At 41.2% G+C, this 19637-nt stretch overlaps 1 protein-coding gene and 1 long non-coding RNA gene across 2 annotated transcripts in view; both read right to left on the minus strand.

Moving 5' to 3' along the window:
• Positions 1 to 8135: 8135 nt before the first annotated feature.
• On the minus strand, positions 8136 to 13746 carry LOC141278339 (uncharacterized). Its single transcript, XR_012330905.1, has 2 exons — positions 13145 to 13746; positions 8136 to 11534 (listed from the first exon to the last, which is right to left on the minus strand). It is a non-coding gene; the product is annotated as an uncharacterized lncRNA (long non-coding RNA).
• A 4933-nt stretch (positions 13747 to 18679) lies between these two features.
• Positions 18680 to 19637, minus strand: part of SH3TC2 (SH3 domain and tetratricopeptide repeats 2) — a 64650-nt gene continuing 63692 nt past the window's right edge. The window contains exon 17 of the mRNA XM_019924682.3: positions 18680 to 19628. Within this exon, the coding sequence (XP_019780241.2) occupies positions 19437 to 19628 (192 nt within the window). The 3' untranslated portion in view covers positions 18680 to 19436. The remainder of the gene's footprint in view (positions 19629 to 19637) is intronic.

Consider the following 19637-nt stretch of genomic DNA (forward strand, 5'->3'; position numbering starts at 1 on the left):
AAAATTCAATACCCATTTATGATAAAAACTCTCCAGAAAGTAGGCATAGAGGGAAGGTACCTCAACATAATAAAGGCCATATATGACAAACCCACAGACAACATTGTTCTCAGTGGTGAAAAACTGAAACCATTTCCACTAAGATCAGGAACAAGACAACGTTGGCCACTCTCACCACGGTTATTCAACATAGTTTTGGAAGTTTTAGCCATAGCAGTTAGAGAAGAAAAAGAAATAAAAGGAATCCAAATCGGAAAAGAAGAAGTAAAGCTGTCACTGTTTGCAGATGACATGATACTACATATAGAGAATCCCAAAGATGCTACCAGAAAACTACTAGAGCTAGTCAATGAATTTGGTAAAGTAGGAGGATACAAAATTAATGCATAGAAATCTCTTGCTTTCCTATACATTAATGATGAAAAATCTGAAAGAGAACTTAAGGAAACACTTCCATTTACCACTGCAACAAAAAGAATAAAATACCTAGGAATAAACCTACCTAAGGAGACAAAAGACGTGTATGCAGAAAACTACAAGACACTGATGAAAGAAATTAAAGATGACACAAACAGATGGAGAGATATATGATGTACTTGGATTGGAAGAATCAACATTGTGAAAATGACTATACTACCCAAAGCAATCTACTGATTCAATGCAATCCCTATCAAACTACCAATGGCATTTTTCACAGAACGAGAGCAAAAAATTGCACAACTTGTATGGAAACACAAAAGACCCCGAATAGACAAAGCAATCTTGAGAAAGAAAAATGGAGCTGGAGGACTCAGGCTCCCTGACTTCAGACTATACTACAAAGCTACAGTAATCAAGACAGTATAGTACTGGCACAGAAACAGAAATATAGATCAATGAAACAGGATAGAAAGCCCAGAGATAAACCCACACACATATGGCCACCTAACCTTTGATAAAGGAGGCAAGAATATACAATGGAGAAAAGACAGCCTCTTCAATAAGTGGTGCTGGGAAAACTGGACAGGTACATGTAAAAGAATGAAATTAGAACACTCCATAACACTATACACAAAAATAAACTCAAAATGGATTAAAGACCTAAATGTAAGGCCAGACACTATCAAACTCTTAGAGGAAAACATAGGCAGAACACTCTATGACATAAATCACAGCAAGTTCCTTTTTGACCCACCTCCTAGAGAAATGGAAATAAAAACAAAAATAAACAAGTGGGACCTAATGAAACTTAAAAGCTTTTGCACAGCAAAGGAAACCATAAACAAGACGGAAAGACAACTCTCATAATGGGAGAAAATATTTGCAAATGAATCGACTGACAAAGGATTAATCTCCAAAATATACAAACAGCTCATGCAGCTCAATATCAAAATAACAAACAACCCAATCCAAAAATGGGCAGAAGACCTAAAGAGACATTTCTCCAAAGAAAATACACAGATTGCTAACAAACCCATGAAAGGGTGCACAACATCACTAATCATTAGAGAAATGCAAATCAGAACTACAAGGAGGTATCATCATACCTCACACCAGTCAGAATGGCCATCATCAAAGAATCTACAAACAATAAATGCTGGAGAGGGTGTGGAGAAAAGGGAACCCTCTTGCACTGTTGGTGGGAATATAAATTGGTACAGCCACTATGGAGAACAGTATGGAGGTTCCTTAAAAAACTAAAAATAGAACTACCATACGACCCAGCAATCCCACTACTGGGCATATACCCTGAGAAAACCATAATTCAAAAAGAGTCATGTACCACAATGTTCATTGCAGCTCTATTTACAATAGCCAGGACATGGAAGCAACCTAAGTGTCCATCAACAGATGAATGGATAAAGAAGATGTGGCACATATATACAATGGAATATTACTCCGCCATAAAAAGAAGTGAAATTGAGTGTTTTGTAGCGAGGTGGATGGATCTAGAGACTGTCATACAGAGTGAAGTAAGTCAGAAAGAGAAAAACAAATACTGTATGCTAACACATATATATGGAATCTAAAAAAAAGAAAAGGTTCTGATGAACCTAGGGGCAGGACAGGAATAAAGACGCAGATGTAGAGAATGGACTTGAGGACACAGGGAAGGGTAAGGGTAAGCTGGGACGAAGTGAGAGAGTGGCATGGACGTATATACACTACCAAATGTAAAACAAATTGCTAGTGGGAAGCAGCCGCATAGCACAGGGAGATCAAATCGGTGCTTTGTGACCACCTAGAGCGGGGGGATATGGAAGGTGGGAGGGAGACGCAAGAGGGAAGAGATATGGGGATATATGTATAAGTATAGCTGATTCCCTTTGTTATACAGCAGAAACTAACACCATTGTAAAGCAATTATACTGCAATAAAGACGTTAAAAAAAAATCATACCCACTGATGTCCAAACTGTCCTGAATCACTCTACACTCACAAGCAGAAACAGCTGGCATCAGAGAACTCTACAAATACAGCACAGAATCACATGGGACCTGGTCCAAGGAGACAGGCCTCCTCTTGCCTTGAAAAGTGGCATGCCGATGATCATCATGTTAGTTTACATTTTTCCCAGTGTCCAAGAATAGTTTCAGGGAGCAACACTGACTACAGTGAGTTGGGTGACCTCGGGAAAGGCTCTTCCCTTTTCTGATCCTCCCTTGGTAAAATGAAAGAGTTGAACTAGATGGTCTCTGAAGCCCACAGACTGTAACAATTACCACTTGTTATGATATAAAATTCTCTGAGCATTGGTTCATTTAAGACATATTAAGAAGTAACAATTTAATATCTAGCTGTTTCATACACAACAGCCCTATGAAGTTATTAATATTCCCATATTACAGATGCAGAAATTGAGGCCCAGCCTAGTTGTTTTGCCTAAGAACTTGCACAGAGCTGAGATTTTAACCCAAGCAGCTCAACCCACAGGTCTATGCTCTTAAACTTTAATAATATTAATGAAAATACTAATGAACCAGTCATGTATAGTAAGGGTTCCAGACCCTTCTTTTCAGGATTTCTCCATTTTTATTCCATCAACAGTGTGTGTGTCAGCTCTCAGGCATCACCTGGCAGATGTATACATACATCACCTACCTAAGTACTGGCATGTCAACCGCAGACAGGTCCTGACAGATCACCTGGGCTGGGTTTTCTTAACTCATTATCCTTGGGCAGCCATTAAAGGGTACATGAACTCTCTGAAGTTATGTGCAAAATGAGGGTGTGTGTAATTCTGAAGGCAGATGTCATAGATTTCCTCAGATTTTCAAGAAGGTCTATGAACTTTTAGAGATCAGCCCATGTTTTGATAGTTGATAAAATTGACACCTAGGGATGAAAATGGACTTGCCCAAGTACACACAGCAAGGAGTGACAGAGCTGGCTTCAGACCCCAGATCACCTGGCCCAGAGCCCAGGCTCTTCGGTTACATCATACCGATTCAACTCGATACCCTCCAACATGCACCAAGGGCCTGCCACGGTCGAGATGCCTTAGTGGGGATTATACGCACGGCTCACAAGCTTTGGGTAGTTTTAGAAAATCGTCGTGCTTCATGTTTAATGCAAAATGGCATTGCGCCATTTCTCTAAAGTTCTTGTCATTGGTAACTACCATTGATCTGCCTGTCTGCTTGTCTGCTATGGATGAAAACTTAGCTCATGGCATTTCATTCATATCTCGTCCAGTCTGCCTATACTGGCCCCACTCCTGGCCTCCACAGATACTTAAAGTGGTCGGGCATTTGTATCTCATTACTTTGTTTAAAATAATCAGTTCAAAATAAAACTGACAACAGCTAAACTACACAAAGAAAAATGTGTTAATGACTGAACACTGACAGGGGAATCACATTGTCCTGACAAAGTTCAGATCAACCAAATGTGTACCTGGAAAACTGGACTTAGTAGAAATAAAGCCACAATAGAAAATTCACTCTGGCAGAAACTAAAATTTGATATGATTACATTTGATACAGATAAATCACAATTGATAAATAAAGCCTGCCTTGTAAAAATTCACATAAAGGAATGAATCCCTATAAAATTGATTTTGATAAAATAAGAAATGACAAAAAGTAGAAATGGTTTCACTGATTGAACACTGATATTGAAATTAAAATGGCTTAATGAGACAATTAAGAAAAATACTTTCTTGACAAAAATTCAACCATGTTGGTGCTTTAAATGCTTGCAGTTATAAGCATGGAATCAAAGCATCCTCAGTGCCAAAGGACACAGGTCAAAATGTCTGCCACGTTAAACACGGGTTAAAAGGAAAGTGCCAATACAGTGAGGACAAAAATTCCTACAGCTGTGTTTTGTAAGTGAAGATGCAACCATTTGCAGGCAATGCTCTGATGAGGCAGACAAACTGACATGACCACTGCCTTTGCAAAGCTCACTTGAAAAGCCAAGCAACTATCACAGACTATATTATTCTAGGCATGCTTTAACCCTAGGAGGTCCATGAAGGTGCGAAACACCAAGGAGTAGATGTTATGAGTGGGGTGAGTGAAGAATTTCTCAAACATGCAAGGGGGTTCCAGGAGAATTTACTTTTCTTCCTGAACAAGAGGGGGTCTCTTTCCTCTTGGTCGTCCTTTTCTGGTGGTCCCAGGAGTTACGTGTCCCAGGTCATCTCCAATGCTAGGCAGACCTGTGGGCCTCATGCCTGCCCACTCCGTTAACCTTGTCTTCTTTGACAAGGCTGGGGTCAGTGCCATGCTAGAGCTGGCTCAACCCACTCCTGAGAGCCAATTATTAAATTTCAGGAATTTGGTGAGCTGGTTGTTAGACACAGCCTTTATTAAAAGTTAAATTATATAAAGAATATAAACTTATGATCAAATATATCACCTTAAAAAAGGTAATAAATACTCAAAACTCATCACTTCCTAATTAGTTTAGTAGAATTTGCTACTAAGGCTGTTCACACCTATCATATGTGTATGGTAGATACTATATGGTGGTGTGCACATCTTCCCCAGCCCCATATTCAGCAACATCACATTAGCAGCTTGAAATCCGCCAAGGTAGGAGTATTTATATCACAGAAATTTGAAAATGCTACAAATCAAGACTTAATTTATGGATCTGTTGATTGTCTAGATTTAAGAAAGCAATGCTGGGGCTTCCCTGGTGGTGCAGTGGTTGAGAGTCCGCCTGCCGATGCAGGGGACATGGGTTCGTGCCCCGGTCTGGGAAGATTCCACAGGCCGCGGAGCGGCTGGGCCTGTGAGCCTTGGCCGCTGAGCCTGCGCGTCCGGAACCTGTGCTCCGCAACGGGAGAGGCCACAACAGTGAGAGGCCCGTGTACCGCAAAAAAAAAAAAAAAAAAAAGAAAGAAAGCTATGCTAATAATGCAGATTATACTTAAAGCTGTCAAGTCTATATCTGTTCCATGGTGATGAGCACAAAAAACTGAGGCAATATTCTTTCGAATTCAGGAAAAAAGTCATTCACACTATTGACAAATGAGTGATTTCCAACCTCTTTGTTGTTTCACTTTCGTCTTAACTTGTTAATGAAAATCTCAATGAACATTCATGTCAAAACTGTTCTTGTTATCCAATTGCAACCTTGGTTGACTCTAGATACAAGAGTTCTGAATAAATCAACGAATGCATTTTCTGAGAATCAACTGGCTATGTGAAATTTACAATAAAAGCATTTATATTTTATTATTTGTAAATTGGGTACTGTACATCCTTTATAAAAGTAAAATGTATCATAACCTTGAGTATGCATATACACACATTTTCAGAGTTGTCACTTACCTCTGACTTCCCTCAGAAGCCCCTCATTCTCTTACCACAAGACCACCAGGACCTGCTGCAGCCACCAGGCCGTTAGGTCAAGTGAGGTCATGATGGGCCCAGGGAAGTACCTGGAAGCTTCAGGCTAGAGGAAGGGAAGGCCAGTGTTTACAGTGAGGCCTGTCTACAGAATGGCCTTCGTCTATTCAGGGCCTTTATTTATTTTTACACCAGCCTAAGGCCTTTGACCCCAGTTTGAAGTCAAAGGACCGGAAGAAAGATCCTTTACTTCCATGAGGATTGGCAACATAGTTTGGCTGGCAGAGAACTCCAGGGCAAGCCCTGCCCCAGGACATCTCAGGGCCCTGGAATGACAGCTCATGTAAGAACTGGAAAGAGAATGACCCTACTTCATCCTGGAGGCCATACATCATTTGGAGTCTCTGCAGGAAGCCCACACTCACTCACATACCTCTCTATCTCATATCTGCTGGTGTCCTTCATGCCGGGGGACAGAGGAGGTACTTATTTATTTCATTATTTTATCCATGTATAACTTATATCCTAAATAATGCCTACCATGCATTCACATATTCATTCATTCATTTATCCAATAAATCAATATCAAGTACCTTCTGTGTGTCAGGCACTGTTCTCGTGCTGTGGGTACAGGGGTGACCCAGACAATCTCTGACCTCATGGCACATAACATCAAGTGGACAATATGGACATTAAACTGGTTTCACACCCAGCTGGATGCAAACTCTAAGTGTTTGCTCTACATGTTCCAAGCTGAATTCATTATCTTCTTCACACAAACAAATACTCTTCTCAAATACCTGTCAAGAGAACCACATCATAGCCACCACTTATATAACATGTGCCAGGCACTAGTCTAAACACCTACATATATTAACTCACTTAATCCTCACAAGAATCCCACAAGAGAAGTACTATTATCACCTTCATTTTACCAAGAGCTTGAAAGCTTCTCTGAGATCACACATTTGATAAGCAGTGGAATTGTTCAATGGTACCACCATTCATCCTGGGCAGGATGTTCAGGTGAACAGGATCAATCTAGCTGAAGTTCCATGAAATTTAGCAAACAGTTTTATGCAATACTTGCAGTACAGATGAGGCTTAGATTGGTATCCTTATGCCACTTTCCACCTGCAGGACTTTGAGTAAGAGTTAATTTCTTACTTAACCTTCCTGAACTTGTTTCCTCATGTGTTCTATATGAACAATTATACTATGCAGTTATTTCCTGGGTGGGGTGAGACCATTAAGAGGAGTCAGTGATATAATGGGACCACACATCTGGGACCCTGGCCCACCCAAGAGCCCACAGGCTCCTTGAGGTCATGGACCATGATTACCTTGCTCACTGGAGCGTGAACCTAGCACATAAGAGGTGTTGAATATTGGATGGTTGGTTGGTTGGTTGGTTGCATGGATAGATAGATGGATGGCTCTGTTTCCATTGTCCCACAGGAGCTATCCCTGACTCAGACTCTCCTTCCTAGAGCTTCTCATATGCATATCCAGTCTCGCCCAACAAGACCAACAGATACTCAAAGGCAGGGACTGGGTCTTTTGTCCTACATCTCACCACAGCCTCAACTTATGACTCACCAAGGAAGGAGCCTTGGGATTCTGAAAAAACACTCTGCACACTCAGGTCCCAAAATATCCTAAAATTATCACCTGTCCCCTGGCACCCTTACTTCCAAAGAACTTTCAGGACTGAAGGGATTTCTTGTAATGCTTGGTGGATTAATGCTTGTATATACCGAGTTTCCTGGTCATTCCCCTCCTTAAGACAAAGGGGAACCATCAAATGTTCACAAGGAAAATTGTTCTCTTCAAGATCCTAAGTCCTAAAAAGAAAATGTGAAACCAGAATTACATAGTTATTGAAAGCACTGATTTTCAGATCAGATAGAACTGATTTTGAATCTCTACAAGTGTCTTAACTACTTTGAGCCTAGATTCTTTCATCTGGAAAGTGGGGTTAATAACACGTTCTTTGTAGGGTCATTAGGAGGATCAAGTCAAATACTATAGGTGTATTACTTAGCACCATGCCTAGCACAGGGCAGGGACTCAGCAAAAGACTGTGATTATCCCTTATTGTAATTGGTACTTCACTGAAAATTAGGAAGAGACCAGCACATCTATAGCAATTCATCCTCAACAAATGAAAATTATGCTTATTATTCTCAATAAACTTTTACTAAGCACCTGCTATGAGTGTGAGCGGCCTTATCACCTAATTCCCTATGTCTCTCATGAGCCAAAAGCAGGTAGATTATGGTCTTAATACTTTCTCCCTCTCATAAGTGATGAGAAGTGGTCACAACCTCAATCAAAAGTTTCATTCATTCATTTTTTCTTTTTGACCCATTCATCAAACCTTTATTGAGCTTCTACCATGTGTCAGACACTGGTAACAACTCTGGGAATATAGAGGTGAGTGACACAGGCAAGGTCCCTGCTCTCATGGAGCTTCCAATCTAGGTGGTGCACAGGGATTTTTTAAAAAAGCCAAACAGACAGTATAATTATAAACTGTGATAAGTGCCCTGATGCAAAAGTACAGGGATCTACAAGCACATGAAAGAGGGAGAGTCTAATCTAAGGATAGAAGAAGAAAGAAAGGGAGACACAGACTTTAACTGGAAAGAAAACAAAGGAATGCCACAGGACTTGGAAGAGGGTCAGATTATAAATCTAAATAATCCCTTAGGATTTTAAAACAACCAAAAATGCAGATCCTCCAAGTCATCTGTTTGGCTATCCTTCCCTCCACCCACCAGAGTTCGAAAGCTACATGTTCTAGGACAGACAAGTCTGTTTTGTTTATCTCATGAATAATTAGCTGTTTGGTCACCGGGATCACCAGGCAGCTGTTATTTCAGCCTGGCCCTTGGCAGTTGCCCTGGGGAGGAAAGCAGAAGTAAGTAGTGTCACTGCTGTCTGGGGCAATGTGCAGACGTCAGGGGCATTTCTATGAGCATCTCTATGAAGCAGATGTCTAACATATCCCCAGATGAACAAACATCAAAGTTCTCAATTTACAAGAAAGTTCAAGAACAAAAATGTCAGCTTCACACATAATATTTGGCCCATGAAAGAAAGGTAAAGTAGTTGAGAGTCATATACATTAGGTTTAAATATCACAGTCTACATCTAAAATGTTAGAATCAAAGACAGAAGAGATCACCTACTTAAAAATTCTTTCCAGAGATAAAGAATTTGCAATAGGTAAAATTTGCATAGGCAAAAATTTGCAATCCCAAATAAAAATAAAATAGAAGCTTAAGAAAATAGATAAGCATTCCTAAACATTGTAAGTCAGTTAAAAAACCTGTTCCTAACACAGTTTATGCATAAGAATTAAAACATCTCAACATGAGCATGGGCTTCTCCCTGGTTATTTGTTTCACAAGACACATTTGGAGGATGATGGTATCCCCACCAGCTTTCCCATGATATCAAAAGTAGGTAATTCTCTCACATCTGTGACCTCCCTTCTGCTGCTGCCATTCAAGCCGCACAAAACTCCGTTCACCTGGCTGCCTCACTTGCTCAGGTATCCACAGTCTTCTACTATTGGCTTAGGGGTCTCTTGCAAATTCGCCCCACTCCTCACCTGGAATCTTTAAAATCTAATTTATAATTTGTTCTGATCTATCACCATTGTGACATTATAAACTTTCTATTCCTCCTTTCATTTTCCATTTGGGAAAGATGGTTTATCATTTCTTCTGGACTTATTTGTCTGTGGTCAGTGATAACCTTCATATTTTTTCAAGATCTCCTAGAAAATCAGTTCTCTCCAATCCTGTTCTAGAGTAATTAATTTTTTGACTCACCAGAATCACCATATTGATTTCAGCCTAACATTCCAGGCTGCTGAAACAAGTTTTAACCTTGTTTTTATTCATGATCACATTAGTGATGGTACATGTCCCAGTGATGTGTCAACTGATAGAGACACACAGTATAATGTAATGGGTTCGCACACTAGTTCCAGCATCAGGGAGACATGACTTCAACTCTCACCTCGACCACTTACTAACTGTGGACTTAAGCAAGCCATTTCCATTTTCTAAACCTCAGTGGAGATAAAAACAATAGTATCTTCCTCAAAATGTTGTTGGATTACATGAGAGAGTTCTCAAAAAGGTTTTGCATAGGGGCTAGTGCATAACGTTCATTCAGAAATCTCAACCATTATTTTTGTTTTGATATGTACACATTTTCTGGTCTCAATAAAGTTGTCCCATCAAATGATATATATGAAAGAACAAAAGCCAGAGCCCTCCAGGTCAGTGCTTTTCAAACTGCAGATTAGTGAATCTAGAAATCAATTTAGCAGGTCATAAGCTGGATATTTTTTAATTAGAATAGAATGTTTTTAAAAACGAATAGAATAGATCAAAGTGCATTTCATGGTGTAAGCACAAAATGGTGTTTTGTCAAACAGATACTATAGGTATATTTGTGCATATGTATACTGAGATACAATGTAAAAGGTATTTCTTACTGTGTGTCATAGTAAAAACCAAACCAAACAAACAAACAAAAAATTTGAAAGGCATTGCGGTAGGCTGATCCAGAGCTCCTGAACACACTTTGGTAATGATATACTACTTAGGAGAGACATTACTGCCCCCTGCTGGAACTCTTGATTTCTCATGGAGAAGGAAGACCTCAGCCATCCACTCCCATACCCTGTCTGGAAGCTTACCTGGGGGGGAATGCACCCCTTGAGCTATCCTGATGCCCTGCGCAATGAGTCCAAGGCAGCACTAGAAGTGGCAGCCAGCGTTCTCACCTTTAAAATAATTCTGAAAGCACAGTGTCCTCCCCTCCCACCTGCCTCCACAGTCTCTCCTGAAAACAAAGCTGAGCAGCCCCGTGACTGAGTTATCCTTGGTCTCACCTCTGCCCTATCACACATCACAGCTGGGCAGAGCCTCCCCAGCCCCTAAGCAGCCACATGTCTCTGCTTCACTGAGCAGACTACACCCCTTGGAGGAAGGTGAACCGACTGCATGTTCTCAGAGCTGGGACAGCCAGCAGCCTCCATCCTCTAATGCCCCTGAGTTCTAAAATAACTGACTAGGGCTGGGGGACCAGAGGAGTACAGACTTGGAAAGATGTGCTGTCCCATCCAAGAGATAGGCCTCCACCAAGAGGTCTCACCAAGAGGTAAAGGTCCCAAGAGACCAGCAACCCTAACACACACCCCTGTCTTAAGATATGGAGCCCAGAACCAGATACACTTACTAAGAATCTACTTAGTCCTGCTTCAGTATCAGAGCTACCATGAATTGAGGGCTCATACGTAGTCATCCATACTTGAGGTCTCAAGTAAAACTCGAAGCAGAGTTAAAATTGAGACTGAAGAGTATAGAGTAACTTGCCCAGTCACTCAGCCAACTTCAGACCCAGGTGCCCTTGAATGCAGGACAGCATTCCCAGCCACTGCTCTAAGTCTGGCTGCACTTCCGAATTTCAGGACTTACACCAAGAAAGAAACAAAATATGACTGAATTGCAACGTGGCAAATAAAACCTAGTATAGAAAAGAGTAAATCTTAACTTTAAAATAAATAAACTAATGGTTGGGTCATAGTAGGCATTTTTTAGAACATAAACCATTTTATTAATTTGCTTTAAAAATAGCCTCATTTGTCTTAAGTCTTGGATCAAGCTTCTTTCTTCCTTAGGTAAAGCCCTGCTCCCAAAGATAGATATGCCTCAGCCATTTCCTCATCTATGAAATAAAGAAGGTAAACAAATCTATCAGGTCACCTAGTGTTTACACTATGTGCCAGGCATTGAGTGTGTTCAGTACTTTTACGTGTGCTGATACAATTCTTACAACACTGGGCTCAGAGAAGTTAATTAATTTGCTGAAGGTCACACAGCTAGTAAGAGACAGATTCTAACCCACGTATGCCTGACTCCCTTGCCCCCACTAGGAACTGTTACCTTGGTGAGTGCACGACTCATCCTCTTTAATTTTTCCTTCTTCCCTTCCCCTTGTCCACACATTCCAATGGGAGCAATTATCAAAAGGGAAGGAGGTCAAGATCATGAAAAACAAGGAAAGACTGAGAGACTATCACAGGTCAGAGATGACTAGGGAAACGCGACAGCTAAATGCAATGTGGTACCCTGGACCCTGGATCACAAAAAGGACTTGAGGGGAAAAACTGGTGAAATCCAAATAAAAGCTGGAGTGTGTTGTTGCAATATCCAGCTAATGGGTCTCCCACCTTCCCTCCTGCTGCTCTGTAATCTGTTCTCAGGCTGCTTCCAGATTCATCTTTCCAAAGCACAAATCTGAGCATGGCTCTCTCACCTGCTTAGAACTTTTCGTGGCTCACCCTCACACTCAGGATCTGTCTCCAGCTCCCCTCTCCGGAGTCTTCTCTCACTTCCCTTCCTTACCGCCCCGACTGTGCTCCAGCTTTGTTCAACTCATTGCTGTTCTCAGAAAACACCAGACCCTCTCCACCCTCTGGACCTTTCTTGACACATACCCTGTCTGTGAACCCCACCCAGGCTGCATGTAGAATTAAGTAGATATCTCTCTCTCTCAGGATTCAGTTTAGATGTCACTTCCTCCAGGGAGCCCTCCCTGATACTCTTGCTCCCATGCTTGGGTTAAATCCTCTCCCCTGAATTCTCATTGCACCCTGTAATTAGCTCCCATCACAGTGCTTCCCATCCTGGATCATATTCATATCTGCCCCTTCCCTCTTATACAACTGAGTCCCAGCTTCCCTGAAGTGGGAAGTGTGCAGCCAGACATGGCATTGAATAGCACTGACTCCCACTGTGAGGAGGTCAGTCGTTTGCACTGCTTGCTCTGTTTCCCTGATTGCTCAAGGAGAACTGTGTTAGTTTGTCTTCAACACTCCGTGCCAAATGTTAATCTCTTTATTTTCAAATAATGCCAGATCAAGCCTAGGCTGGGCACTTGCCATAAGCAACAGGATCTAGCTTGAATTTAGTGCATTGTTTGTTTTCACTATTTTTGTTTTTATTTATGTAATTCTTTTTTTAGAAAGCAATATGTTTTTCTTCTGCATAGACCAGTCATCCTTTATAAAATTGATTAAAGGAAGTAAATCAATTTAGAAAACAATTGGTAAGTGGTTTTTCATGGCACATATGGTGATAAATGCAAGTGTGCATATGCATGTGCACATACGTGCACACAAATGTGCACGTATGCACGCATGCATAAAACTGTGAGAATCGCCCGGAAGGAATCATTTGTGCAGCTAAGTCCTTGGACCCAGGGTACTGCTGTCTTTGCCACAACTACCTGTATGGCAGGGAGAAAATTACTTTTCTGTTTTTCAGTTTACTCACCTGTAAAAGAGAAGAGAAAAAAACTGGGCCATAAAAACATGATTTCATCTTCCAGATACAAGTCTCTCTTCCTGTTCATATGGCTTGGAAATAACCAGCTTGGAAATTTCTGAAAAGGAACCTACAGGAGGTCATACTTTTTATATTAGAGATCAGAGATCTGAAGTTTATAGAGGTTAAGTGACATGCCCAAGGGTCACATCATAATTCAATGTCAAATTCAAGACCAAGATCCAGGTCTTCCCACCCCGTGGTGAACTGTTTCTCCCTTCATTTCTGAAACCGTCCACCCCTATATACTTCTTTCCCCAGATAAACTTCTGTCAAAAGAGTTACATTCAGCTCAATATCAAAAAAACAAACAACCCAATCCAAAAATGGGCAGAAGACCTAAATAGACATTTCTCCAAAGAAGATATACAGATTGTCAACAAACACATGAAAGATTCTCAACATCGCTAATCATTAGAGAAATGCAAATCAAAACTACAATGAGGTATCACCTCACACTGGTCAGAATGGCCATCATCAAAAAATCTACAAACAATAAATGCTGGAGAGGGTGTGGAGAAAAGGGAACCCTCTTGCACTGTTGGTGGGAATGTAAATTGATACAGCCACTATGGAGAACAGTATGGAGGTTCCTTAAAAAACTACAAATAGAACTACCATATGACCCAGCAATCCCACTACTGGGCATATACCCTGAGAAAAGCATAATTCAAAAAGAGTCATGTACCACAATGTTCATTGCAGCTCTATTTACAATAGCCAGGACATGGAAGCAACCTAAGTGTCCATCGACAGATGAATGGATAAAGAAGATGTGGCACATATATACAATGGAATATTACTCAGCCATAAAAAGAAACGGAACTGAGTTATTTGTAGTGAGGTGGATAGACTTAGAGTCTGTCATACAGAGCGAAGTAAGTCAGAAAGAGAAAAACAAATACTGTATGCTAACACATATATATGGAATCTAAAAAAAAGAAAAGGTTCTGATGAACCTAGGGGCAGGACAGGAATAAAGACGCAGACATAGAGAATGGACTTGAGGACACGGGGAGGGGGAAGGGTAAGCTGGGACGAAGCGAGAGAGTAGCATTGACATATATACACTACCAAATGTAAAATAGATAGCTAGTGGGAAGCAGCTGCATGGCACAGGGAGATCAGCTCAGTGCTTTGCAACCACCTAGAGGGGTGGGATAAGGAGGGTGGGGGGGAGATGCAAGAAAGAGGGGATATGGGGATATATGTATACGTATAGCTGATTCACTTTGTTATACAGCAGAAACTAACACAACACTGTAAAGCAATTATACTCCAATAAAGATGTTAAAAAAAAGTTACATTTTACTTACAAAGCACAAGCAAACACACACACAATATAAAGACATCTTAAATAATGCAAAAGCAAATAAGAAAAGGATAAAAGCAATATTAGATTTCAAAGCATTAGCTCAGTTGAATAGGGAAGTAATGTAACTAAAAGCTGATAAAACATGTTACAGGTTTTCCACAATGTTGTAATTCCCTCCTTGTTCTTTATTTAGATTAGATGCAAGGAGCCAGAAGCCAGGCAGGCCACTAAGTTTTGGGGGAGGATTAGGATAAAAGAGGGTAACTGATTCATCTTTGGCTACAACCTATGAATAATAAAACCTGTTTAAATAGAAACCAGGCCCAAACACCACTTCACTCACTCTCTGCGGATCATGAAAAACAGCATCAACATGATTCCAGGAGGAACAGTTCACCACATTTTTTTTTTTTTTTTTTTTTTTTTTTTTTTTTTTTGCGGTACGCGGGCCTCTCACTGCTGTGGTCTCTCCCATTGCGGAGCACAGGCTCCGGATGCGCAGGCTCAGCGGCCATGGCTCATGGGCCCAGCCACTCCGCGGCATGTGGGATCTTCCTGGACCGGGGCACGAACCCGTGTCCCCTGCATTGGCAGGCGGACTCTCAACCACTGCGCCACCAGGGAAGCCCTCACCACATTTTTAAAACGGAATTTTCAGACACTTTTAAAGAATATTTCAGCAGAGTAATTTGCATACAGGATGTAGTCATTTCAATGATACAACACAGTGTTTTTCTCATTTTAAAAAATAGCCTTATCCTTGTCTTTGGAAATGTGCTGAACATTTTTATAACTGACCTGGTTAAGGGCAAATTTACCAGATTTACCAAAGTGCACAGAATCACAAAGAAATGGAAAGATATCCCACGCTCTTGGATTGGAAGAATTAATATTGTTAAAATGGCCATACTACCCAAAGCAACCTACAGATTTCATGAGATCCCTATCAGTTTACCCATGACATTTTTCACATAACTAGAACAAACGATCCTAAAATTTATATGGAACCATAAAGGACCCAGAATTGCCAAAGCAATCCTGAGGAAAAAGAACAAAAGCAGGAGACATCATCCTCCCAGACTTCAGGCAATACTAGAAAGCTACAGTAATCGAAACAGTGTGGTACTGGCACAAAAACAGACACGGATCAATGGAACAGAATAGACAGCCCAGAAATAAACCCACACACCTACAGTCAATTAATCTTTTACAAAGGAGACAAAAATATACAATAGAAAAAAATACAGTCTCTTCAGTAAGTGGTGTTGGGAAAGTTGGACAGCTGCATGGAAATCAATGAAGTTAGAACACACCTTCACACCATACACAAAAATAAACTCAAAATGCCTTAAAGACTTAAATATAAGACATGACACCATAAAACTCCTAGAAGAAAACGTAGGCAAAACATTCTCTGACATAAATCGTACCAATGTTTTTTCAGTCAGTCTCCCAAGGCAACAGAAATAAAAGCAAAAATAAACAAAATGTGACCTAATCAAACTGACAAGCTTTTGTACAGCAAAGGCAATGAGAAAGAAAACAAAAAACAACCTACAGACTGAGAGAAAGTATTTTCAAATGATGTGACTGACAAGGGCTTAATTTCCAAAATATACAAATAGCTCATACAACTCAACAACAAAAAAACAGCCAACTCAATCAAAAAATGAGCAGAAGACCTAAATAGACATTTCTCCAAAGAAGACACACAGGTGCCAAGAGGCACCTGAAAAGATGCTCATCATAGCTAATTATTAGAGAAATGCAAATCAAAACTACAATGAGGTACCACCTCATACCAGGCAGAATGGCCATCATTAAAAAGTCTACAAATAACAAATGCTAGAGAGGGTGTGGAGAAAAGGGAACCCTCCTACACCGTTGGTGGGAATGTAAGTTGGTGTAGCTACCATGGAAAACAGTATGGAGGTTCCTTAAAAAACTAAAAATAGAGTTCCCGTATGATCCAGCAATCCCATTCTTGGGCATACATCGAAATAAAACTACAATTCAAAAAGATACCTGCACCCCTATGTTCATAGCAGCACTATTCACAATAGCCAAGACATGGAAACAACTTAAATGTGCAGCAATAGATGAATGGATAAAGAAGATGTGGTATATATACACAATGGAATACTACTCAGCCATAAAAAGGAATGAAATAATGTCATTTGCAGCAACATGGATGGACTCAGAGAAAGATAAATATCATATGATATCATCGCTTATATGTGGAATCTAAAATATTACACAAATGAACCTACCTAGAAAACAGAAACAGACTCACAGACATAGAGAACAGACTTGTGGTTGCCAAGGCGGAGGGGTTCGGAGAGGCGTGTATTGAGAGTTTGGAGTTAGCAGAAGCAAACCACTATATACAGAATGGATAAACAACAAGGTACTACTGTGCAGCACAGGGAACTGTACTCAATATCCTGTGATAAACCATAATGGAAAAGAGTTTTTAAAAGAATATGTATGTGTAACTGAATCACTTTGCTGTACAGCAGAAATTAACACAACATTGTAAATCAACTATAATTCAATTTTAAAATCTACACAGAATCAGAAAAGTTTAACCAAATTTCCCAATGAAGTATAAAATGGGTAGATATAATGCCTTTCACCTAAATATATATACATGCATAGATATATGTGTGTGTGGGTATTTATGTGTATTTATGTATATATATACATGTATAGCTACATACATGTATATATATGTGTGTAGGTATTTATGTGTGTGTGTATATATATATATATATATATATATATATATATATATATATATATATGTATACTTGTAAAAATTGAGAAGTATCTGGCCAAACAGAAACTCACGTGAGAAGAGACTTCAAATGATAAGCTCAATGTGAGCCAACAGTAAGATATAGCTGATGCGGAGAAGAAAAATCTTAATGTAATGTTAAAATAAAACATTAAATCACATTAAGTATGGTAATGACCCTCTTTGCTCTCCACCCACCAGCCAATACCAGTTATAGGAACCACACTATCAGAGGGACAGAAATTGGCATCTGGCCAGAGGAGAGTAATAGGTCAGTCGCAAAAAGAGAGAGGGTCTGTAACCTGAGACAAATGGGGAATGGTTCATGGCATGGGTCCCAGAGCCAAGCAAGCCTTCTGCAAGCACGAGATTCGTTAACCATTCTGGCATGCCTGTGCCCCGTCGGTCTCCCAGGAATGTTGTTGAAAGGACTCTGCATGGGAGGTTAGACTATCTTCAACATCCCTCCCTTGGGGATTTTATGGTTTGTGGTGGGAGCAAAACCACATCTATCTTACGTGGTAGTGGACTAAGTCACTTCATTTCCTTTCTGGTGAAGAATACTCTAGAGTAACAACCAACCAAGCTCCTAAGAGAAAATAAGATGTACCAATATGTACACAGCATTGGTGACTAGAAGGTGCACTGTTGACTCAACTCCCCACCCCCATCCCACACCACCACACCACCAATCATCTGGTTGCTCCAAGGAGCTAGAAAGTAAAGGCAGAGGGTCTTAACAGTAAATCTAAGCTGTTGGGGGTCAGATGGCGATCCCTATAGCTAGCTCTTACATGTGTCCACATTTCCAAGCAAGAGTGAACCACCAGCATCAGGGTCATTCGAGATGCTCGTTAATAATGCATGTTCCTGGGGTGTCTCCCAGGTCTACTGAATCAGAATTATTGGGGTAAGAACCAGAAAGTTCATTTTCTGCAAGTTCCCCGGGTGATTCCTTTTCACATTCTCTGAGAACCATGGTTCCAGAGGAGTGCTTCTTGTGCTTCAGTGTGCATTAGAATCACCTGGAAAACAGGGTAAAGCCAGGGATCCTTGGTCCCAGAGACTGTGCTTCAGAGGTCTTAGGTGGAGCCTGAAATTCGCATTTCAAACAATCTCAGAGGTGACGCTTATGTTGCTGGCCCAGCCAGTCAGTGGACCATACTTGGAGCTCACTGCCTTAGCAAATTCCTGATTCCGTCATCAAGGGACTCATATACTGTGGTAGTCAGCTTCTCCCCACCTCCTGGCATCCACACCCTTGGTAATTCCCTCGCTATCTGTGTGGGTCGGACCTAGTGACTCATAGATAATTAATAAGATATGCAAAAATAACTAGTTTTCATCTTCCCTCTTATTAAGGAGACAAATGTGTGAATAAATGTAAATGAGCAATATTTAATAATATACACTATTTACATGTAATTTACGTCATAACTTCCTTAGTGCTCAATTTTTAGGCTTTGACGCTTGGGAGCCTTCTCCTGGGTTTATGGGAGGTTATAAGGGAGCAGAGCCTCGGGGCAGGATGGAGATGGTGCCTCCACATCAGACCTCACCTCCTGTGCATTCCACCTGGCCATCCTCAGGCTGTGTCTTTTGAGCTAATAGCATGGTGAATTCCCTCCTGCCAGTCCCTGTGACAGGAGGAGTGGCACCCCCTCTGGCTGAATAGAGAAAAAAAACAAGTGACTAGTTTCTCTGCTGGCAAGGGGAGGGGTCTTTCCCTGAGAAAAGTCAGTGAAGGGAACAAAGTCCAATGGGCTGGTCTTCTCTCCAGTGCAATGCCTGATTTCTTCCCTGAGGGAAGGAGACAGCTTTTCTAGGGGCAGGGGTCTCATTTTCTCTAGAACTGTGTGTCTAGAAAGTGCATTTCAGGGTCTGTATGTGTGGAAGGGCCACAGTCTACTGGAAAGGTTCTAGACACAAAGCCAGGACCCCTAATCCCTGCTCCACCGTCCATGCCTTGTGTGACCTGGAATGAGCCCTCTCCCTCTGGACTATGCTCTTCCCATTCTGAGATGAGAGGCTGGGCCAGGTGATGACTTGAACCCCGCCCCCAGATTAACAGCCTAGAGCAGAGAGGTAGCTTCTGACCATGCAACTGGTCAGAGATGGGACAGCTGTCCTCAGAGGGCCAGGCCCCCGCCACTCAGCCACCGCGCCCTCTCTGAGGAGCGCCCAGAGGGGCTGCTATGCCAGAGGGGGCTCTGGCAGATGTGGTCCAGCCTGGTCCTAATGATGTCCTGCAGCTCCTCGTCACCCAGCAGGACTGCTGCAGCCAGGGCCAGCCGGAAGTATTCAGTGGCATCGTGGGCATCCTAACCCCC

This window comes from Tursiops truncatus, chromosome 3 (assembly GCF_011762595.2).
Source record: "Tursiops truncatus isolate mTurTru1 chromosome 3, mTurTru1.mat.Y, whole genome shotgun sequence".
NCBI lineage: Eukaryota > Metazoa > Chordata > Mammalia > Artiodactyla > Delphinidae > Tursiops > Tursiops truncatus.